This window comes from Amphiprion ocellaris, chromosome 6 (genome assembly GCF_022539595.1).
Source record: "Amphiprion ocellaris isolate individual 3 ecotype Okinawa chromosome 6, ASM2253959v1, whole genome shotgun sequence".
NCBI classification, from domain to species: domain Eukaryota; kingdom Metazoa; phylum Chordata; class Actinopteri; family Pomacentridae; genus Amphiprion; species Amphiprion ocellaris.
Window position 1 is genome coordinate 18,234,646 of NC_072771.1, and position 23,460 is coordinate 18,258,105.

General features: G+C 40.3%; 2 protein-coding genes across 4 annotated transcripts; one reads left to right on the forward strand and one right to left on the reverse strand.

Annotated features, from left to right (window-relative positions):
• Nucleotides 1-508: 508 nt before the first annotated feature.
• Nucleotides 509-20,012, reverse strand: LOC111578431 (rasGAP-activating-like protein 1). Of its 2 annotated transcripts, none has more exons than XM_055011510.1 (22): nt 19,507-20,012; nt 19,011-19,306; nt 18,641-18,697; nt 16,831-16,944; nt 16,444-16,505; nt 14,503-14,632; nt 13,893-13,974; nt 13,546-13,686; nt 12,924-13,015; nt 12,068-12,167; nt 11,685-11,838; nt 8,853-8,917; nt 8,430-8,542; nt 7,549-7,741; nt 7,264-7,401; nt 6,025-6,169; nt 5,214-5,386; nt 4,131-4,268; nt 3,751-3,886; nt 3,037-3,157; nt 2,734-2,813; nt 509-2,512 (listed from the first exon to the last, which is right to left on the reverse strand). In XM_055011510.1, the coding sequence occupies exons 2-22, from the start codon at nt 19,073-19,075 to the stop codon at nt 2,364-2,366; spliced, it is 2,448 nt and encodes an 815-aa protein (XP_054867485.1). In that variant the 5' UTR covers nt 19,076-19,306; nt 19,507-20,012; the 3' UTR covers nt 509-2,363. The 2 variants fall into 2 exon arrangements, with proteins under 2 accessions (XP_054867485.1, XP_054867484.1); XM_055011509.1 differs by having other exon boundaries at nt 12,050-12,167; nt 19,507-20,009.
• dgcr6 (DiGeorge syndrome critical region gene 6) lies at nt 19,622-22,288 on the forward strand. Of its 2 annotated transcripts, none has more exons than XM_023285248.3 (6): nt 19,622-19,734; nt 19,881-19,992; nt 20,120-20,280; nt 20,498-20,598; nt 20,695-20,835; nt 21,310-22,288. In XM_023285248.3, exons 2-6 carry the CDS (start codon nt 19,889-19,891, stop codon nt 21,385-21,387), a joined length of 585 nt encoding a protein of 194 aa, XP_023141016.1. In that variant the 5' UTR covers nt 19,622-19,734; nt 19,881-19,888; the 3' UTR covers nt 21,388-22,288. The 2 variants fall into 2 exon arrangements, with proteins under 2 accessions (XP_023141016.1, XP_023141015.2); XM_023285247.3 differs by having other exon boundaries at nt 19,622-19,729.
• The last annotated feature ends 1,172 nt before the right edge of the window (nt 22,289-23,460 follow it).

Consider the following 23,460-nt stretch of genomic DNA (forward strand, 5'->3'; position numbering starts at 1 on the left):
CCGCCCTGCCTCCTGTCATCGCTCACCTCTCAGGTCTAATGAGAGTGCTGGCGGGGAGACTGCTGCATCATTGCAGGTAGGTCTGCTCTCATTAGCATTTAAATAAGGCCTGGAGGTAGAATGGCTGCACACTTTGTTTGTGTGGCATAATTTAACATTAAATTCTGACTCTTGTTGGATCATGAAGTCTCTGGTTATGGCGGTTTGATTAAATTATTCATTTGAATGAAGGGGCGGCATGGTAACCATGACATTGTGAGCCTGCTCTGGCATCTATCAGACATGATGGGATGTTTCCTGTAGTACAATGAATGAATGCTGAGTCAGACTTTCTACTTTAATACCAACAATAGAGGTGGATGCATACAATAAAGTAAGTTAGATATTTAGCATTAATAATTTTTGCACTTAATTCAACCCAAGTTAACAAGAATGGAAAAGGCTCAATATATTTGTTGCTAATTCAGATAAATATTTCTGGAAATGAATTTCACGCTAGACTTGAGAGCTGAATTAAAAGTTTATTGAATAATACAGCTGTGTTCACAGTAACAATCCACTTGGAACAAACCATTATGGTGAATTTGCAAAATAAGGTACAGGCAGTGTGTTTTTCTTTTCACAACATGAGTCCTCATTTAGAGAACAGGAAGTTCACAAGTCAGTAATGTTCACTCTGGTTCTGAAAAGACTCGTGGCAAATCAATGGATTTTGGAAAGATGCAAATATCAAAACACATAGACTACTGTTCAAAAGTCTGGGATCACTTAGAAATGTCATTTTTGAAAGAAAAGCATTTTTTTTCATTGAAAATAACAATCAGAAATACAGTCTAGACATTGTTGTGATAAATGACTATTCTAGCTGGAAACAGCTGATTATTAATGGAATATCTCCATAGGGGTACAGAGGAACATTTCCAGCAACCATCACTCCTGTATTTTAATTGTACATTGTGTTAGCTAATGGTGTTGAAAGGCTAACTGATGATTAGAAAACCCTTGTGCTAATGATGCTAGCACATGAATAAAAGTGTGAGTTTTCACGGAAAACATGAAATTATCTGGGTGACCCCAAACTTTTGAACTGTAGTGTATAATAACTGGAATCGAAGTAGCATGTTCACTGTTAAATTACTGGCATGTGTGCTGTAGTTTATTCCACATAGTTGAACCAGAATAAGATCTAAACAGCTCTAGAGGCAGAGCGACCTGCTGAGGTTATCTCAGGGATTACAGATCTAATTTCATTGCAGTCACTGCCCTCCTCTGTTTAAGGGACAGATACTGAACAACACTTGCTCGATGGAGAACATTTTTCAGCATGTTTGTGTGTCTCATGGATAACTAAAGAAAACTGACTGATTTCAATGCTTCAAAAAACATTTCTAAAAGCAAATTTGGCATCTTAAACCCACCCTGACACTTGTGAGCCAACTCTTGTGGCACCAAATTATCAAGAAAAGTCAAATTGGAGTATTTCATATATTTTGTGACTTCTGTTGTCTCAATTATATTGAAGAGTGACTCTTTGTACGTATGAACATTATATAATTAACAGGTAAATATTACCGATATGATTTTAGCAATGGCTACATCAAGAGTAAGGAGATTTTAAATATGCAATTTACATCAGAACCAAACATTGAAGTTGACTGGCCATAGCACCAAACAAAAGCACATTGTTTTGTATAAAGGGACCAAAGCAACATATAAAATAATATTCATTTTGCTCACTGTAAAAGACAGTGTTATACTGTGGCATGTGCACCACCATTTCACAATCTCATGGTGGAGAAACTTGTAATGTCACTGCTACACTGCTGCCATGGTGATAAATTGCCTCAAAAAAATACAAAACGTTGATAACAGCAATATCAAAACACCTCACCTTCAGGTACTGTAGATTACACTACAACAAGCTTTTTGCATAAAAATGCGTGACTGAGGTCCTGTACAGTATCTCAAAATATGAAAGCTTCTTTTCACATTTCACAATAAGTGGACGCAGGCCATGCAACAGATTGCTTGTTATCTACATAAAAAATATCAAAGTCAGATCATGCTTCAAAGTCCCTCGCGCCCCTTTATCGTCAAGTTTCATAATCTCTCCCCGGCACTGCTGACAGTGGCACTCAGAGAATACAAAAAGATTACAAGTGGCAGAATTCCCTCTGCTCTTCACAGCCAGCGGGGGAAAGTAGTAAAAGGCTGGAAGAGGTTGTACCGTGTAGCCACATTTTCTTCCTGGCAATCAGGAGAGTGGAATAGCTGATGCTCGCTCGTGTTGGTACAGGACGCCCCGACCCACCCCCACAACCCGCCACCCTCTAGGCATTAATGGATCCCAGTCCGTGTGGAGTCTAGGGATTCAGAATGACACTGGTGGCGTCCTCTTTCTCTCTGCGCTGGAAGGTGGTGTGAGCCTGCTCCAGATCCTCTATCACCGCCAGCAGCCGAGCAGCGACGCTTTGACCTGGCTTCATCAGCTGAGCGTTGCATTCGGCACCATCTACCAGACAGAAATGTACAGATTAATTGATGGGTTTTTTTTTTTTTTTTTGCTCTTTATCAATTTCAACATCATGCCACTGTCATACCTACATACAACGTGTCATGCTAAAATGGAGCATTTGTCAGAACACTATCAGGATACTGTAGATAATTATGGTGATAACATAACACAATAAAAATATTTCTGCCAGAAGTGAGGAAGTTCCAGTTTAGTCTCACCTGGGTGAATGTCAGTGTTGATCTTCTTTTCCTTATTGCTCGATGTCTGATCGGCATCTGGCACCTCCACATACTTTTTCCTGCAGTATCAGTCAGAATCATATGAAATGATCAGTGCCTCTTCTCTGCAAGCTACTTTGTCTTTTCATCCAGTGACAGACAGTTAAATATTTGATTCCTTGTATTGTCAAGAAGCATCAAGAAGCAGCAGTAGCAAAGCGGTGCATTCCTGTGCTGCAACATAGACCTCTAGTGTCTGGTAGAGTAACTGCATCGAGGCGGAGGATGTTGACAGACACTGACCTGAGTTTATCTCTGCCCTGGAGAAGCTGCTTGTATATCGTCTGAGTCTCTACATCAGGATCCAGCGGGTCACTCCAGTCACCCAGAGTAACAGCTGAGTGGGTTCTACTGCAGCCTGTAACTGAGAATCAGCCTTTGATTAAACAGTATTGCTCTGCTTATGAGGCTCACACAAGTGCGCATAGCACATCTTGCAACCCTCATAGTGCTACAAGCTTGTATACTATTCAGCGTGAACAAGCCTAGTGGCAATTAAACCCTAAATTCTCACACTGCATTTTACTCCCTGTTTTATGAAACTTCAGGGAATTTGTATTATAAAAGCAAGTAATTGGTCAGAGAAAATCGCATTATGATTCTCAGAGCATGTTCTCCATTGAAGCAACAAAAACATGGCAGCCACGAACTGAGCGTTTCGTCATGAAATATGGATCACATTAAACGCATTCACTCAGCTATAAGTTAGTCGACCTGGAGGGAAGTCAAAAAAAAAAAAAAGTAAGCCCGTATGTTGATAGACAATACTGCTTATTCCCTAGGAAGCTGTTAATTCCCCACAATCCTTCCAGCACCGGGGGGTGTCATTGTAAATCTGAGCTACATTTTCCATATGTGCTTATAAAAAGCACAATAAAAATAGGTGTGATAGTCAGGCAGCATCCTGAGTCCTAAGAGAAGCTTTCACAGCATTAAAAGTAATAACAGCAGGATTACCAGCACGGTCTGCCTGCAGGCAGCAAGTCCACTTGCCACTGCGATGAGCCCCCGGGTGGAAAGAGGGCAGCATGCGCTCATTGTAGATGCTGACTTTCCTGATCGCAGACAGCCACTGGTTTAGTTCATTCACATTCTATTTAGACAAAAAACAACAAGAACTCTGATTTCAGCGGTCTGAACACGGTCAGCAAAGGGAAAAATTACTTTACGATGAAAAGATATACCATTCTTTTCCTTGAAGGAGAAAATATTCTGTCATGAGTGTTTTATTTGGTATAAATGTTAATCTAAGAAGACTGCCAACATATTAAGAAATGTAATAGAAGTAATAACTTAAACACTTTGGTGGTGACTGGCTGGTGTCAGTACCAACATACCTTGCACTGGATGTACATAGTGTGCAGCTGTCCATCGTTGTCCTGGGTGATGACCTGCATTACATTCTGCTGTTGAAAGGCATTTTCATCCACCCTCTCCACGGCACACACACACTGAATAGGGATTGAAGAGCGCACCTGCAACAATTCAACCACAAACCACAACACCAATTAACACAAGTAAGTACATGCTGGTCATGATGCATCGTGCTTTTGCCTCAGGCTGTTTTACTCTAAGGTTTCGGTGAAATAAAGGTGACATTTGATCACAGAGCAAATTAATGAAGCGTTCTCTGATACTGAAGTGCCTTGCACACATTAAGCAACAAGGAACAGTGTGAGACCAGAAAGAAGTGAAGCTGAGATCACAGTGGCAGCATAGGCTACTTTAAAGTGTAAATCAGCCACTTCCAACAGGAGCTCGCCTCACTGAGACGGGAGTGCTCCAACATGGAGGAAAGGGGTCAGGACATTGTTTGCAATCTGATTTGCAATGTTAGCATGAATATCCACCGCCTTCAATTAACCCTCGCCTTTATTCCAGTCACACAAAGCAGAGACTGGCTCAAAGAGAGGAAGAGCTTTTTATCGGGCTAGGTTTGGCTGCTCCCCTCTCTGTCTCCCTTGGTTAGCAAGTGAGAGGAGATCATTATCACGAGGTAAGGCACCACATGGCAATAACACTAATGATGTTTTCACAGGGGGATCAACACAAATGCATTAAAGCAAGCTGGGGATGACTAAAATGTTTCCTCTTTCTGTGATGAATGTCCTTCAAAGGGCACACACTGGGACTAATTTATCATAAGAAGGCATAACACCTTCGAATAATGGATGATTCACTTTCACATGCCTTTGATTCAAACTTTACTCATCTGTTTGTGGCTGGTGGTAAACAAAGAGAATAGATAAGCATTTATCCAGCAGATAATTATTTGTATTGATCCCAGACGTCGCAGTAGAAGAGCACTAGATAGCAAAATTATAAAAATAAAACACAGCACAGTTGCTGGTAGATAGTAGATACACATGTGACGTATGTTGGTGGAATGTAAAACTCTAGGCCACTTGTTCAGTACCAACCTGCCAATCAGAAGTCTTGGCATAAGAGAGCGTCTCACTTGTCAGCCAGAAGTAGCGTTTCTTGAAGGCAAAGCGGGACAGAAGTTGGGGTCCCTCCGCTTTGTGTTTGTTGAGGTAACCCTCTTTGACTGTGACTGAAGGCATGAAAACAGCCCTCTGAGGCACTTCGGACACTGCAGCAAGAAGGGGAAGATAAATGTAAGTGAATTTCAGTGTATATATAGTGGGATGTTCATCCAGACAGACACAAGGTGGCGCTGTGTTAATAAACAAACGGCATACATTCTATTGTTTAAGTGCTGCATATGTGTTTATTATCAGCACTCCTCAGTGTCCTACTATCACTGCGTTAGACAGCTTCAAAGAGGAATAACAAGCATGCACTTATGTCCAGTAAACCCACCTGAAGAGCATTAAATGTCAAAGTGTCCTTTAAGAGAAAGAAGTGGGTGTGATGGGAAGAAGGAGGCTGAAACATGATATGTCAGAGGGGGAAGATGTTTCACAACAACAGCCGTATGACACATGACAGTGAAAAAGCTGCCAAGACACACTGAGTAACCAGTGTGGCGTGTACAAACGCCTGCAGCTTCTCAGTCCAGCTCCCCGCCAGCTCATTAACCATGTCATCTCTTTTCTCGACTTCTAGCTAGTTATGAATATTTCACCACAGGGCTACAGTATTATTTCTCTTAATCCCGACATCAGCTGGGAGCCGTAATGCTGGCAGTTGGTCTGCGGCTGATGCATGACCTCTGGACTTTGCTTTTGTTTACAAATTGAGTCATGTGTTCGGCATTATTGGTCTTACCAACATCATGATCTATGTCGATTAACTTGTCCAAGAAGTCCTTGACAGAGGCCACACTGCGCAGGATGATGGGGTGAAGAGGCGCCATCCACTGCTCCTTTCCGTGACCCAGCTGAAGCCCCAAGTTGCCGACACTTTGTAGTGCCTGGTGACCATAAAAACACACGGTCTGCTCTATGCTCATATCTTCAACACATAAAATCTCCAGCAGCTGACAGAACTCGGTGAGTGACTGCATATCTCAAAGTCGAAGATCAAAAGGGTCCCTGAGGCCAAGCATGCTGTGAGGCCCTTTGTCCAGCCCACACCTGGCCTAGGGAGAGGAGGAAGTCCCTCTCTACATCCCTCTCTGATGCTTGGCTTTGAACCGCAGTCTGGTCGCGGCACACAGAGGTAAAAATAGCCCGTTCCCTGTCTCTGTAGAAGGCCCATGGCAACAGCACTTCAGCACCATGGACAGCAACCACAAAAGCCACGTGTTGGGGAGCAACGAGGTTTTACTCTCCTTCTAGTATGTTATCATGAGATCCTTGTTTTAATGGCATCCAAGGTGTTAATCTGAGTGACCCTTAGTGACTCTTCTGGCTCAATCCAATCAGAAGCGTGACTAGCTCAGGGTTATAACCTGCTAGCTGTGTTTTCTCTCAGTCTCAAGGAAACAGCTTTTCAGTAGAATCTTCCTTCTGTAATTTGATCTATTTCCAGTTGAAACAAGGCATAATATTGTTTGAAGCTGTATGACAAACAATGGCACTAGGAACCACTGCATACTCTGTGAGGTTGGTAAAGCAATCCACTTGAAAATGTGCTGTATGTGATCCTGACTTTTCAAAACATATCTTATTTCTCAGATGTGATGTGAATTAACAAATTTGTATATCAGGAAAAAAGCAGCGATGTTGCTTATTTAACAGCATTACATAACTACTTAACAAGGTGAAAAAGCAATGAGCTGCTCTGTGCTGTACGTGCTGTTATTGGCATTCACTGCATTCAAAAGCACTGCTGCCTGGACACACAGTACAAACACTTCATGTTGTATTTTTGCCTGATATTCAATAGTTTTACACCTGGAACCTGGAACATGAAATTCTTTGCATCTGGCAGACAGCATGTGGCTTCATATCCAATGCATCCACCTCTTGACTGTTTGTTTTTTCTGCTCTTAAGTGTGATGTCTGGACACAGATAAATTATTCATAGCAGTGTGTGTGTGCATGTCTGTTTGTTGAATCATACCTTGGCCAGTAGTAACAGCGTTCTGCTTGTACGTGTGTCAGCGTGCTGGTCTCTCAGCTGGAACAGTTTAGGCGTGAGGATTGCAGGAGCAAAAAAACGCAGGAAGAAGAATCCACTGATGGCCAGGTATTTTACATCCTGTGAACATCAAGGTCAGTTTGACAGGAAAGTCGATGAATGAAGGACAGTCACCACTCAGGATAATAGCTGTAGTTAAACCACAAAACCTACAAATACATTGCTGTGTTTTGAAAAGCTTTTCTCCGTGTTTTGTTGCAGACTGACCTCATTCTCAGGCTCTGTGAATTGCTCCTCTACTCTCTTATGCAGCTGTTTGAAGGCCACTCTCATGACAGGAGGACACTGATCGACTGAGCCCACGATTGATTCAATGATGCTGGTTAAATAGCTCTGCAGCATCTCCACACTGCTGTCCCGCACCTCTGCCTCTGACACTGCACCCTTAAATGAAATTCGTCTTCGGAGACAAAGAAAGATATGTGTGAGCGACTGAACCACAGAGTTCTACTGAGTATACATAATCCACATATTGTTCGTGGAATTGGCTGAATTCTTTAAAGACATGCTGGATCCTGTTAACTAATCAAATATACTCCTCTCTACTCTGTATTTACAGTCACTCATACAACATGACTGGTCACCTCCCTGTGCCTGATTATGTCACTACATGTAAGAGCCTGCTATTACAGAGACTGGGCAGATGAAAAAAACAATGAGTGCTTTATTGAAAATGTCCTAAGAGATATATAGACAGGGAGTGTAGAAAACAAATAACATGATCAGAGCCAGATCTACTAGAAACATAGAGGATGTTAGATCCTGGATCTCCCTCCATGTCAGAGATAGACATCTCAGGGGGCTCATGGCAGTTGCCAAGCAACAGCCTCCCCCCCCCTTTTTATATTCCTTGTTTTCATTTTCTCACGTTGATGCCTTTCTCTCAGGGGTGAAGTGGAAAGAAAGTGGGCAGTCTCTTGCGACAGCTTTGTATTTGACCATTTTAACACATAAATCGTTAACTGCACACATAAATATATGACACAAAATCCCCACTTGTCTTTCGGAGCTTAGGACGAGCACCTGTGAAACAGACCTGGACTATTTTTAGGTTAGAACATGATGATGGTATTGAGGATCTGTTTTACCTTGTGCGGTTCAAGTCAATCTTACATGGGTCCAACTCAATGTACTTCTTCTCATCAAAGATGCGATTGATGATGGGTTTCAGTACCTCGTGCAGATACAGCATGCCAACAGCCTGACAGCAAAACATGACCATATGGTGAAGACATCTCATTTACATCTATGCTACAGGGATTGATTCAGAAATGTGTACACCTGCATTGTTAAGAGAGCAAATAAGGTACAGTATAATGCAGTAGGGGATCATAATACATGTGACTAACTCAGCGTACATTTAATAGAGATAGAGATATTTGGAAAGAAAATAGGAAAGACTGATTTATAGGTTGGAATAATTATCAGAGAACTTATCTTTCAAGCACAGACAGAAAATCAATCACATACAACTCCTGGAAAAACAAAAAACAACAGACATGTCAGCGCACCTTCATGAACTGTTCCATGGCTTTGGAGGCGAGTGAGTTGGAGCGAAATAAAGTGTTTGGATCAGCTGTAAGAACAAAACAGAAAAGAAATGTTATATCATTATATTAAACTGTAACACTTCAACAGCTACTCAGAATCAAGAAACACATGGATATGACAATGTTAAAGAACTACAAGGAAAGTGGCTGTTGTCTTGTTTTCGTACAACATCTGTCGCTGTCCTATCACGTGTCTCTCTGCTCACTAGTCAACCAAGTTTCTCTTCATCAGAATCAAGGAAAACTAAAATGTATTTGCCTTTTAATTGCACGCTTAAGCCAACCAATCAAATTGCAGATTACATCTAAGTCTGCCCAGAAGTGACCTTTGACTTTTCAGATATAAAATGCCATCACGTACACATTATATGGCCAAAAACTGTGTCACAGGTCACAGTGACCTTTGACAACCAAAATCACATCAGTTCATTATCCAATCCATGTGAATGTTTGTGCTAAATTTCAAGAAAATCAGACAGCGTTTTTTACCGTAATATAACGATGTCAGACTACAAGGCCCTCCGAGGCAAACTTAAATTGATTTCACTGTGCTTAGTAAGCTTTCTCCAGATAGTTTTAAACCAAATGAATTTAAAAACAAAGGGTTAAGAAGCTCACCATAAATTGCAACAATTCATGGCTCATTTGCTGTCATCTCTCTAATGTTGCACCTAAAAAACACTTTGTTTGATGTATATCTGAAAGCAGAAACAGGGAAAAGTATCCCACTGCTGCATTAACCACCAATAAATGTAATGAACTCTCAGAGACCCTCATTAGTTGCATAATTATGCTCGATGAAAACCCTTTAAGACTGAAACAATACTTCATTAGAGTGGAAGCTATCGATACGGTTGATGGAGCCTTCATCTGTTCTTGCCCTCAGTTCAGGCTTTTCTTCTGGCTCTTGTATACATTCCTTAGTTATGCATGCTTTCTATTCAGTCTGACACTTGTTTATGAGCCAAGAATTGATCAGCTACAGAAACAAATAGCTCAGTGTCACAACTGAGGGCAGGCTGCTCTTGCTGCGACGTCAAAAAAATCCTTCGGAGTTTTGATACTAAAATATGCCTGATGACAGGTCTGAGTTGCCGGGTAAAATATTCAGTTGGGTTTTCATTGTAGCCCAGTGGCTGTACAGTACATTTCTTAGCCTTGCCTCCTGTTCTCAACTTTAATGTCTGACTGCTCATGGCATCTACTCCTGATCAAGCAGTTAGTGTCTGGATCATGTGGAGTTGCTATGGAAACTTAGTCACTATGCTTATTATCTCAAACTACACCAACAGAAGCCAAAGACCAGAGCACAACACAGTGTGAATTATCATGGGAATATGGTGCGGAGGCAAAAACATGACTAATCCAGACCACAGAGAAGCCACAAAAAGATTGCTGGGTGAGTAAATAATTGGCATTGGGGTGGTAAATATAGCGCTAGTAGGCTTTTACTGCCCACATACAGACCATAACGGCAGCGCTCAGAGACCTTAATGTCAATTCAGAGTTAAACAGCAGCAACCCTCAGAGGGTCCCAGGGGAGCGGAGCAATAACAGCAAACTGGCATGTTCCAGACTCTGACCAATCCAAATACTGACTAACAGAGATACATTTAGATCTTACGCACAATGCGTATTGTGCAATCACTGTTGTTACATGTTAAATGTTTAGCACTTAACTAAGCAGGAATCACTGTTTGACGAGAATACAGTGCAGCCTCAAAAAGCAGACTGGTAATTTAATACAGGGGTGTCAAACTTATCTTAGTTCAGGGGCCACATTCAGCCAATTTGATCTCAAGTGGGAGAGACCAGTAAAATAATAACATAATAACCTATAAATAACAACATTTTTTCCTTTGTTGTAGTACAAAAAGTACATTCTGAAAATTTTCATATTTAAGGAATTGTCTTTCTACAAAACATCATGAACAACCTGAAATTTCTTCAGAAAAATAAGTTCAATTTCAGCAATATTATGCCTCAGTTTATCATTTACACATTGAAACTTCCAGATCACAGACTGTCTGCAAAGGAACAAAACATTTAATCACGGATATCTGGAAATGAATGATATAGTATTTTATTTTATGATCAAAACAACAAAAGTCAGACCCAAAAAAAGGCAAAAAACAACAAAAATTAGACAAAATATTACAAAAATGAGACACAAAGCAACAAAAAAAATGGACGAATGACATAAGAAAGACAAAAAAAGACACAAAACGAGATGAAAACAATGAATAAAGCGAAACAAAATGACAAATATACGAGAAAAAACACAAGTGATACAAAAAGGAAACACAGAACTATACAAACAAGAAACAAAAAGACAAAAACATGAGACAAACAACAAAAGCCAAAAAAAAGACAAAAAACAACAAAAACAAGACAAAATATTACAAAAAATGAGACACAAAATGACAAAAGAACAATAAGAAATCTAGTATTTTACTTTATGATCAAAACAACTTGTCATGGTCTGGACATTATTGTAAATGTATAGTTTTACAAATTTACAATTTGCAGTTAATGTCTTCTCTGTAATCTTTACAATTTACAAAGTCGTCCCACGGTCCGGACTGGACCCTCTGGGGGGCCGGTTTTGGCCCACAGGCCGCATGTTTGACTCCCCTGATTTAATCCCTTCTGACACATTAAATTATGAGTAGGTTATCTGAACTACAACCTATATGTAAATAAAATAAATTATCTGCATATCCTAGTTTCCTTCACTTCACATTGGTTCACACACACATTAATATTTGAAACCTGTTTTTCCTTTAATCTTACTAGTGTGGTTGACCTCCCGGGTATTAAGGTAATCCAGGAAGGGCACCACCAGGCCTTGTCCCAGGTAAATCTTCACCAGAGTCATCGCCACATCCTGCCTGCTCTCGACTGTGGTCACGTCCTCCAGCATGGTCAGAGCACTGCTATCCTCCACCTGGTGAGAGGAGGACTCAGGTCACAGGGCTAAGAACGCGAGTGTCATTGGAAAGCCAGTGTAGGATAAATGAATCAGGTGGAGCGATCGTAAATGTGGCGTAGGTGAAAAGAAAACACTACAGAGAGGTGAAACTAATGTATGCAGCAGTCTCTTGACACGATGGTCGTGAACAAATGAGTCAGTGTTGAGGAGGAGCAGTGATGCTGACCTCTGCAGGGGAGATTACCGACTCAACTAGAAGGTCAATGAGGGGCTGATAGTACATGGACGGCAAGATCCGATCCTCCACCAAGCGCACCTTCAGACGCAGTGCTCCCAGTTTGCCGCTAGAAACAAAGGACAATGTCAAAACACAGAACTTTTCTACATGCTTTTATCTTATGCTGAAGCAGATCTTTTTAAAAATAGCTAAATGATGAAAAAAAAAAGCATCTGTGACAATCGCAGTCATTTTATGGACTGATTAGATACTTGCAGATGTTATTTTTTTAATTAGCTTTCAAAACTTCAATAATATTATAAGAAGAAATGTTCCTCTTATACTCATTTAAGCTAAATAACAAACCTGACAGTATGTTATTAAAGCAGTGATATATTATTTTGTCAGAGGAAATTACATTTCCTAGATACAAGAGTCAGGAAAATTGCTTTCCTAAAGCATCTGCGGTCACTAAATATCTTTTGCAGTGACATTTATTCCCTTTTTTTTGCTGTTGTGGCAATAGGTGTCAAACTTCTACTCATCCGTCTATAAAAAACATTACAACTGTGAATCATTCCCGACAGAACTTGTGAAATTCAATCTTCTTTGACGCTGTGCCTTTGCAGTTCACTCAGCCCTCTTTGTTCTAAAATTATCCCAAGGAACAGATGCTGTCAGAGACCTGGCTATACACCTCCGAATATTCATTTAAATGCAACAAAGATAGCTTGGAGGGAAGTAAATACTTTCCTTGGGTGCATTTTAAAAAAGACACCCTGATATCTGCATCACTTCAAGTTTTCAAAACCAAAATGTTTCCCAGGTATACAAGCACACAAACTTGCTACATTGTACAAACAAGCACACCCCTAATCCTCACCCAGCGTCGACCTCATTGTTTCCCAATGGTAGCAAACGAAACCAGCCCTCTAACAGAGGTGTCTTGTGCAAACAAGCAAAAGGGATTTCCACCTATGGAAAGAAAGAACAAGGATGCAATTTCAGACAAGAACAAAAACTTATTACTTCTTATTTTATCTGGGAAATACTGGACTCATAGATGGAACATATTTTTGCAAGCGATCATAACATCCATCCATCCATCCATTATCTATACACCGCTTAATCCTCACTAGGGTCGCGGGGGGGCTGGAGCCTATCCCAGCTGACTCAGGTGAAGGCAGGGGACACCCTAGACAGGTCGCCAGTCTGTCGCAGGGCTACATATATAGACAAACAAGCACTCTCACATTCACACCTACGGGCAATTTAGAATGATCAATTAACCTCAGCATGTTTTTGGACTGTGGGAGGAAGCCGGAGTACCCGGAGAGAACCCACGCATGCACAGGGAGAACATGCAAACTCCATGCAGAAAGATCCCGGGAAAGCCGGGACGCGAACCAGGGATCTTCTCGCTGCAAGGCGAAAGTGCTAACCACTACACCACTGTGCAGCCCGCGATCATAACATGAAACTTAATAAATATGGATTACTCTCACCTTTCCCAGAAAGTCATTCTTGCCCACCATATCCCAGTCCCAGACCTCCACAGTAACAGCATTGTCCTCCCTCAGCTCCTCTGGATCCAACTCCAGCTCCAGGGTCTCTCCCCAGTGAGGGAAACGGGTCTTCTTGATGATCTAAAACCAAGCATTAATAAATGTTACAAAATCCTTCAACCACATCCTCTTTGACGCACTTCTTGACACCTTGGCTCTCTTATGTGTACAATAATATGAAGTAAACTGACAATCACATAATCAACCATAGATTTCACTGAAATAACACGTGCTTCTGGCTCCAGTGCAACCAAAACATAGTGTATATGCACACACACAGTGCTCACCGAGGTCTCTGCACTGTGGTTGTTGAAAAGAACTCTTGCAAAGGGATCAGAGGTTCCAGAAATGTCTCTTGGAGCCAAGTCTCTGTGGGTGTTACCAGAGCAAAAGACAAGAGAACTAATCAATACATGAAAATGCTTAACAAACTCGTATTACCTGTTTTGCAAATTAAATTAGTTAGGGTGGTACAGCAAGGATAGAAAGCCAAACCACTGCTTCCCACTTGACCTTATTCTTTCAAACTTAATTCACGTTCATCTGAGCGTGTTTGAATAACACAGTGTCAAGCCCTGACTGACGTGCTCATTAGTGCCTTCGCTGAGGAGGAGAGATTGTAGCCTGGGACACACAGATGGGGAAATGAATGGTGTGATGGTGGCAGCATGAGTCAGAGGGGAGCGTGGAGGACTGTGGGGTGATGGTGACAAGATTTCAGCTCAGAAATAGTGAAGGTTCTGCCCTACTACGAGGAGCTCAGCTACAGAAACGCAACCCCATATAACATGACAGCTGTACTACATTTACACTTGCTTTTCTCATCTATTGCTCAGCCATTGTTGCTATCTCGAAGTGAGCACACATTCTCTCTGAAGTGGCAGGATTTCATTTTACCTGGCTTCAATGACTTGACAACGTAGGCTGAATTTCTCTGCATCTTTCAGCAGCGCCAGACTCAGATGGATCTCTCCTTGGACTTCTTCATCAGGATCGACCCTTGTCAGGTTCAACCAACTATCCAACCCTGACCACACCACACAGAAAGACATTATTCTCTCATGCTTTAAACACAAAGAGACGATAACTGACGTGACAACTTGGGATTCAAAGTGGGGAGGTAGGATGTTGGAGTCTGGCCAGTGTCAATATTTTCCAACTTGTTATCCAATATATGCACATATTTTTTTTACCTAATTGCAAAGAACATTAGGCCTCTCCTGTAGAGGAATTAACATGTTATTATACCTGCTGTTCTCCTGATGTCCACTGGTAGATTCAAACATTTAATACAATGCAGTTTAATACAAAAACTGTAAACTTATGTGCCAAATAGTGGTGGTTTTGGCTGAGGCCAGCTTTCCATTTTAAAGCCAGCAACGGCTGATACTGATGATGATGATGATGATGATGATATCACCGATGATCCCTAGTTTAAATCATATATTTTTAAACTTAACTGATGAAATGAGCTAATAAGTCTGTCGTGTCCAGCGTTTGTTTTTTTTATGTTGTAGCTTGCTGGGGAGGGAGCACTAAAATTTAATGTTAATGTTACTAACCTGCCTGACTTGTCTTTTTGTTATTTCTGCTGTTATATGCAAGCTGCTGCACATTTGAATTTCCCTTGGGATTAATAAATTATCTATCTATCTATCTATCTATCTATCTATCTATCTATCTATCTATCTATCTATCTATCTATCTATCTATCTATCTATCTATCTATCTATCTATCTATCTATCTATCTATCTAATAATTTCAGCACTAATGTCAAAATAATGTTCTAAATTTTAAGTTGACAGCAATACAAGGAGACTTGTTAATCTGCAACAATGCCATATTCCCTAGATCCAGCTTCTCAGTTGTGATTATTTGCAAGGAAGTGTAATCTTTAGGGTCTGGTTTTGCCTGTCAGAAAAACAAGCAATCTGAATACTTTATCTTAGGGAAATATGTTGGATATGTCACATTTCCTTATGACATTTTCTGATCTACTCGATCGGTGAATTAATTGATAATTATTATGTATCTGAGTAAATAGGCAATTAATATAAAGGGTGACTTTTTTTGTGCAAAAATGCCTATAGTTCTCATGAATACAATTCCAGGTAAAAGCATGCAGAGTCCTTAGTCTGATACTGTTTACAATCCATTTTCATTTCTCACAAATATCAAACATGAAAAAAGGTTCAACGTCAAGGCCAGACTGTGAGAAAAATCCTGTGAGGGAGCCACTGACTCAGTGCCACCACGTAGCAATAAATCACAGGAGTGAAGGCCATGCCAAGTGGCTTTCGAAAGACAGGCATCAGTATGCAGCAAACATACCCTGATAAACACCTCCAGCAATTTATTAAAACTACAACACCATCAAGACATGCTATATTTTAAATGACGTGTCTGGCCAAGGTGCTACAGTTAATGCTGAGGTGAACACTGTGACTGATTTCTTGAACGTGAAAGCTTCTGTAAGACAAACAGTCATTAAATGGTTCAAGGCCATTTGAAATGCTTGGTTGTTGCTCTTCATTTTACAGCACTATGGGCTGGTTTATGATGAAAAATCCCAGAGACAGACAAAGTTCAGGAGCCCCATCATGAAAACAAATTCATCAATTATTTGTTGACCCTTAAAAAAGTGATTCACAAACGTGGGCGAATCAAATTAAATGTGTGAAAGACCACCAAGAAACATTCCCAGACCTTAAAAAGCCACGTCTCCTCAATCACTCTAACTTCTGACTCCCTCATGGAAACCCGTGTATGTTGAACCTCTGAGCTTTGGCCATGCAGGTCACCCAGTTATAGACTAACGTTGACTTGCTCAGTCATACCTTTAGCCTGAGATCCAATGGTGTCTTTGCTCAGCGTAATCTTTCCAATAACATCATCATGTCTGCAAAGGATAAAAAAAGAGATGACCACATATGAGCTATTAAAAATATGATCGAAGTTGTTGAGCTAAATGATTAGAGTAATGGTGGTCAGGAGAGAAGGGGGGAAAAAAACAACCTTTAATCACTCAATCTGGTGCACCATCTGCCTGAGGATGTTTGTTTATTCAAAGCTTGGAGGTATTTTCTTCCCAAAACATGAGGTTTTAACCCAAATCTATCAATTCATGAACCAAGTAAAGCAAACAGTGAAGTCTAGAAATTGGTGTTGTCAGTTAAGAGTAATGGCTGACTATGGAGTCATTTTACTGTGGATGACAGTGTTACCCAATCGTGTCCTCGTCCATGACATGAAATGAGAGCGAATGGAACCCCATTGGGAGGTGCAACGTGTACTCTTCACCCCAGAAAGGATTAAGGTTCTTCCACACTGTGGCCGTCCTGAAAAAGACACATTTAACATGCTTGTTAAGCAAACCTTACAGAGGAACAGATAACAAGAAAAGATGCAACAACAGAAACCAGTAAAGGCAGGGATGAATAATAATAATAATACATTGTATTTATTAGGGCCTTTCTAAACACTCAAAGATAAAAAGACAATAATCATAGGGGTCAGACAAAATAAAAAGGGTCGGAAATCATTGTAAATGTTGCAGCAGTAAAAGCTCTCACTTACCCAGTTTGCAAATGTACCTAAGAGGGGGCACAGATCACATGCTTTTCATGCAAATTACACAACATACTAGGATTTTTTGAGGGATCACAAGGTTAACAGCATGGGAAAGAAGAAAAACAGCCTCTTACAATAAATTATCCTTTTTTAACTTTTATCTAGATGATTTACATTTATATATAATAATGTTGATTATTTTCTTAACAAAGCACAAGATATTTAGTTTACTGTCACAGAGGAGTAATTAAGTAATTTACTAAGAAAATAAAATCATGGCTTTTCTTAAGAAATACTCAGATCGTGGAATCAGTTTTCAAAATAGTTGAAAACTAACTGATTAGGCGTAATCATTGAGATGTTGCAGTTTTTGCTATAGCCTACAGAAAAGCTTTACTTGTAGACGTCAGTAACAATTATTTAAAGTAAACAATCTGAGAAAAGAAAATCTGTCTGTGGTGGAACCATTCTCCACAGCGATAAATGCACCTTCTGACACTGGGATCACAAAGCAGGCACCACTTCATTTTAGCCATTTTATCTGGTAAAAATTATGGATTACACTCTACAATACACCAGTAATTTCTGATTTAAATCATTATTTTTCAAATTTTGCATTTTTTGGAAGTTCTAGTATGACCATCACACTTTGAAAACATTTCATTCAAAAAAGGGTTTTATAGAAAAACAGGTTTATAGATGCTATTTTTTGTAATGTGTTGGAATCAATACTAATAATAAATGACAGAATCAAAACAAAGAAGTCAAAGAATGCCCCGGTCCTGTGTCGTTTTAATAACTCTTTTGCTTCTAAGAGAGTACTGTAGCCATTACTTCCCAGGAACATCACACTTGAGGAGTCAGTTGGCCAGCAACACTACAAGTACAAGATAATTAGTGTGAGTGTCTGCTGTGAATCATTGTGCTGCTTTCCCTCACCATGCCAGACGGAACAATAGAATCTGAATTCATCCCACATTTTTATTGAAGTCCACAATGAGCACTTTTTAAAAAAGAAATCTCTGTTGCAGTCCAAACACTGCACTGTTCATTTCAGCTGCTCTCTAAAATAACCTTCTTTTGTTAAAAAACTTGGAGCCTCTGTACTTTTGCACTCAGACTGAAACCCCCTCTGAACCCGTGTACTCCGCTCCAAGCATTCTCCTTGCTCACACCGGGTGCTCCCTGAAATAATTGATGCACCCTCTCCATGGTTACCTGCGGGTGTTTTAAAGGCCAGAGGAGTATCAGGTTCTCTGTGATGGAGGGGCCACGCTGTGGGCACCAACACACTGATCACACACACTCCACTCTGGTTTACATGTGCAGAGTAGCGAGAGAACAGCCTGAAAACTAACCTTACTGAAAATATACAAACTGTGACACATCTGAGCACTGTGGCTCTACATAAAACACTTTGCCTTTGTGTATTGTGCAGATTTAATATATTCAAAGGGAACTCACCTGGCCACAACTTCATTGTCAACTTTCACTATGCAGTATGGATCACTGGTTCCGGATCTTAATAAGACAAGAAGAAAAAAAGACAGACTGAGACATAGCATGGTGGATTTGCCTGGAGGGAGGCTTAATTTAATTCTCCCCTGTCTTTAATTATGCTCAGGTTGAGTTGAGTAGATAGACCTGACTATCTCACCTCTAATTCCTACAATTAATTTACAGGAGACAGCTTAGCAGAAATTGACATTTCAAACGTAGGCTGGACTTTTTTTTTTTTTTTTCTAACTTGATAAGTAGCTATTAAACAATGCTGTGTTTATTCCAATAAACAAGACTTGTGAGCACAGAGTCACGCTACTCAGGTTTTACTTACACGTCTTTGGCCGGGAGGTTCCTGCCCTCGACAATTCGAAAATAAAGAGATGTGTTTCTGGCCATTTTCAGTCGAGTGAGCTATTAATCCGGGTTCTCCTATATGTTCCCATACGCGCTCTTATAAACAGAGCTGTTCTCCGTAACTCAGTTTTCTTCGTTTCATGACACCTTCAGCTCGTGACGGCGCACAGCCCACCAGTAGCGCGCGACTCAGGGGCGCGTGCCGTCCAGTCAGTGGAGCAGGTCAGTGATGAGAGGAATCAGCTTCACCGCGTCTTCAGCTCCTCTGTTAAACTGATAAATAGATACACCATCAAAAACGTCAATTCTGACATAAATATGACCAAATAATATGCATTATAATTTCATTATTGCGTTAATAATTTCATTTATAGTAATAATATATTGTGCAATCTGTTCAGAATTGACGGTATTGCATTTTTTATATATATGCTGCCGCGTTAATTTGCAATAGTCATAAATTACAGTCATACCTGATGAGCATGGTCCTCTCAGGAGCGTCTCCTCTTTGACACAATGCGCCATCTGGCGAATATGTGGAGCTACTTCAGGCGCAATTACAGACAGGCATCTTGCCAGGCAGCAATTCGGGGTCCTAGTTAGCATGAATGGAGGCAAATATCCGTGGCAACTGCAAAGCTAAAAACAGGCTATTTCTTCCTGTCGAATTGGTTCAGTTACTTTATCTGCGTTTTGGTAACGTACGAAGCTCATTAGAAACAGACTGGTTAATAATAAATAACTTATTTTTTCCGGAAAACCTTTAACTAAAAAATAGTTAAATTAGCCAACAGTTGCCGTTAGCCAGCTGGTTGTGTTTACCAACCTCCTGTTCTCACCTATCTAGTGAAAGAGATGGACGGTTACTCCGGAGACGTTGACAGCGATTCTACAAAACAACAAGAAAGACATTACTACCTGTTATCTGAACTGCAGACCTTGGTCAAAGACTTACCAAGGTAAGTTACCTACAGGACCTCCCCCCTACACATATTTCAGAAAACTGGTTATACTAGAAAAGGTGTCGTTTCAACCGTTTGTGTGATTTATATCTGCATCCTGATTTTACTTCTTTTCCGTGTTTAGTTCCTTCCAGCAGCGTCTGTCCTACAACACACTGAGTGACCTGGCTCTGGCACTCATAGATGGGACAGTGTATGAGATTGTGCAGGGCCTCCTGGATATTCAGCATCTCACAGAGAAAAATCTGTACAACCAAAGGCAAAAGCTTCACTGTGAACATCAAGGTTGGTGCTCTGTTTAGCCGAAAACCTTATTACTGTGGCTTGTTCCCAAGAAGGATACCTGTGCCTGTTATCTGGATATTTGCTGAGTAGCACCAGCAGTCCCCTCAAGTCCAAAACCATTGCAAGTATTAAACGTGCTACTTGGAACAGGCCCTCAGTTTGAGGTTGTAATTTTCAAATGTCACTGTCATACCTGATGGGATACTTTTGTGCGTAGGACTCAAACAAGATCTTGTACGGAAACACAAAGATGCCCTGCAGTCGTGCAAATCTCACAACCTTGCCCTTCTCAAGTCAAACCAACAAGCAGAACTAGAGGTGAGCATTGAAATCCCACAATCTCTGATTACTGAAAGGGATATGGACCTGCTATGTACTTCTTGGCATACTAATAGTTGTCTGGTGTGTTATCAGGCTCTGGAAATCCGAGTGCGAGAGGAACAAAGAATGATGGATAAGAAGATTGTGGCAGAAATTGATCAAAAAGTGATAGACCAGCAGAACACCCTCGAGAAGGCGGGAGTCCCTGGGTTTTATATCACCACTAATCCTCAGGTAAATATCTATACCTGTCTACTCACTGTATACCAATATCACAAATGGTAGAATAGTAGAGAGGATGTGCACATTGTTTTTAGAACCGCAACAATTATCAGATAGCTGTCAACTAATACTTTTACTACATTTGAGTAATTTTTTAAAAAGGCAAAACAATTTTCGTAGTCATAATATATGATTAATATTTTGTTGTTTGTTTTCACCTCTGTGACAGTAAACTGAATATCTTTGGGTTGTAAATAATAGTAGAACTTTTTAAAGACATCATCTTGGGCTTTAGGATGCACTGATCAACATTTTCGTAGCATTTTTTTAGACCAAGCGACTGCTTGATTAATCAAAGCAGTAAGCAACAGATTAATTGCCGTTGAAAACTGTCAGCAGTTGCAGGCCGTTTGTGATGGAGACGAACGTCCAGCAGGTGGCGATGTATGTCCTAAATAACCGCTCTTTAACCACTATGTGTTTCAGGAGCTGACTCTGCAGATGAACCTTCTTGAACTGATCCTCAAACTTCAACAGAAGGAGTCACAATCTGGAATACTATGAGAAAAATGATAAACAGGACGAAGTATCCCTATTAAGAAACAAAAATACATGTTGTGGCCACAGACAACACATTCCAGTAATTGTGAGATACAGCATGTATTTGTCAACATGTAACACTGCTGTTCTAAGGAGCAACAGGTTCAGAAAAAGTTGAACATGTGTTGTTCTGAGTGTGAGTATCATACTCAAACCTGTTGAAGAAAGCTGGTTCTCAGGTATTCGAGTAAGATGTTTCAAGTCCTGGTGGAGAGCTGTAGCAGGCTGTGGCACAACAGAGCAAAAAGAACACAAATGGTTTTAACTCATAGACTGTGACCATCAATCAGTTAGGTGGTTTCATAAAAACTTCTTAAGACTGAGAGGTGTCTCCTGATGCAACATTTGAGGTGAAAGGGAAATTGTTTTGGTGTGTGTTCACACCGAGGATTCAGAACAACAGAAAACAAAGAACCTGCACTTTTCCAAATACTTTTGCTATCTGCAGTAGTGGAAGGTTGTTGTGCAAAAACTTTGTTTATTGATGGCGTCAAAGATTAAGACTGAAACAAGCCATGTGCTCTGGCTCTTTTTGGAACAGACTTTATTTGGCAATATTATAATACATTTCTTACACATTTTTTTCATATGTAAACTTTTTTTTTCTACTAAGGCTACTTTACTGTTTATTATATTTTATTTTTTGTATCTGTTGAGTTTGTTTTGGTTCCATGGGTCCAAACTAAGTCTTTAGTCAACACAAGTGCATTCACACGGATGTTTTTAAAATGTAAGTGTTGGTTAATGATTATTGTCTGACATAAATGAACAAATAAGCAACCATAAACATTTAAATGAATAGTAGCTTCACTGGACATCAAAAATAAATGGGTGCATAAGAAAATACATCTGCAGTTGAACAGAATTGATGCCCTCTTTGTTTTGGTTTGTTTTCTTCATTTGTAAAGCCTAACATGTACAGTTTACGTCATACATACTCTACAGCAGCACTCATATCTATGCTCTTGACATTGGCTACTGGTTGAGTGTAAGATGATCACCTGTAGAGCCTCCGTTATCAGGTGTCCTGATTACATTGTGAATTACTGAGGCTCCCTTGCAGCATGGAGGAGGCTGCAGTTGTGGGACCGCATTTCTAGGATCTTTGTTTTTAGCAGCAGCAACATCTGGTCAATTGGGTAATGACTTGAGAACCATAACACCCAGAACCTCACACCCAACCCCATCAATCCTAATCACACTTTATTGTCATTTTGCCAGACAGCCATAGGGCAGGCAGAACAAAATTGAGTTTTCAAGGGATCTCCTAGTGTGATAGCATTCAACATTCATCAAGTACACAGTGCAGAAATAGAAGAAATAAAATCAAATCCCTCCTACAAATGCAGCCGAATAAAACTGCAGGCTTGCTTCACTGATAGTGACAGTTCTTTGGACTTCATATGAGAGTTGACCCCACCAGATTCCAAATGCAAATACCACACTTGAAATGACCTCTAGATTTTTTTTTATCTGCTCCTTGTAAATGAATTAAAGAGGGAATAACACACACCCGGCCATGGAACAGCTGAGCAGCCAACTGTCCAATTACTGTTGGTCCATTAAAAAGGAGGAGGGCACATATAAAATGTGTTGTAATTCCTACACTGTTCACCTGGTGTGGATGTGAATACCCTAAAATGAAATCTGACAGTCCCTCCAAAAATCTCTGAAACTGTCATCTCGTCCATCACTTTACATGTTCAAACAGAAGCTGCATCAGACCCTAGCTGACCGCTGCGCATGCTGACTGTTTTCACTGAACTGTTAGCATTAATTTAGGCGATTTTTAATCTCTGTTCAAACATTTGTGTGTCCTTTGTTGTATATGCACTGTTTATTTTTTTAGATTTCTTTCTGCTTGGGCCTCTTGCCAGGTCATCACTGTAAATGATAAATTATTCTCAATTGATCTTACCTGGTTAAAAAAAATAAAATGTGTCTGTGTAAATTCTCAGTCATACAGGTCATAGTAATCCTACCACCTCCTATAGCATCTTTTAGGTTCTTGAAGAATTAAATGTACTCAAACATGGC

Bases quoted from the DNA above. Each gene is read 5' to 3' on its own strand.
- LOC111578431 (XM_055011509.1), bottom strand. From the start codon at position 19,075: ATGGCCAGAAACACATCTCTTTATTTTCGAATTGTCGAGGGCAGGAAC. The intron at 13,016-13,545 runs GTGAGAGTAATC...TTCTTTCCATAG, and splicing joins AGAATGACTTTCTGGGAAAG to GTGGAAATCCCTTTTGCTTG. The intron at 5,387-6,024 runs GTAAGACCAATA...TTCTTGCTGCAG, and splicing joins CGACATAGATCATGATGTTG to TGTCCGAAGTGCCTCAGAGG.
- dgcr6 (XM_023285247.3), top strand. From the start codon at position 19,642: ATGGAGGCAAATATCCGTGGCAACTGCAAAGCTAAAAACAGGCTATTT. The intron at 19,730-19,880 runs GTAACGTACGAA...TCACCTATCTAG, and splicing joins GTTACTTTATCTGCGTTTTG to TGAAAGAGATGGACGGTTAC. The intron at 19,993-20,119 runs GTAAGTTACCTA...TTCCGTGTTTAG, and splicing joins TTGGTCAAAGACTTACCAAG to TTCCTTCCAGCAGCGTCTGT.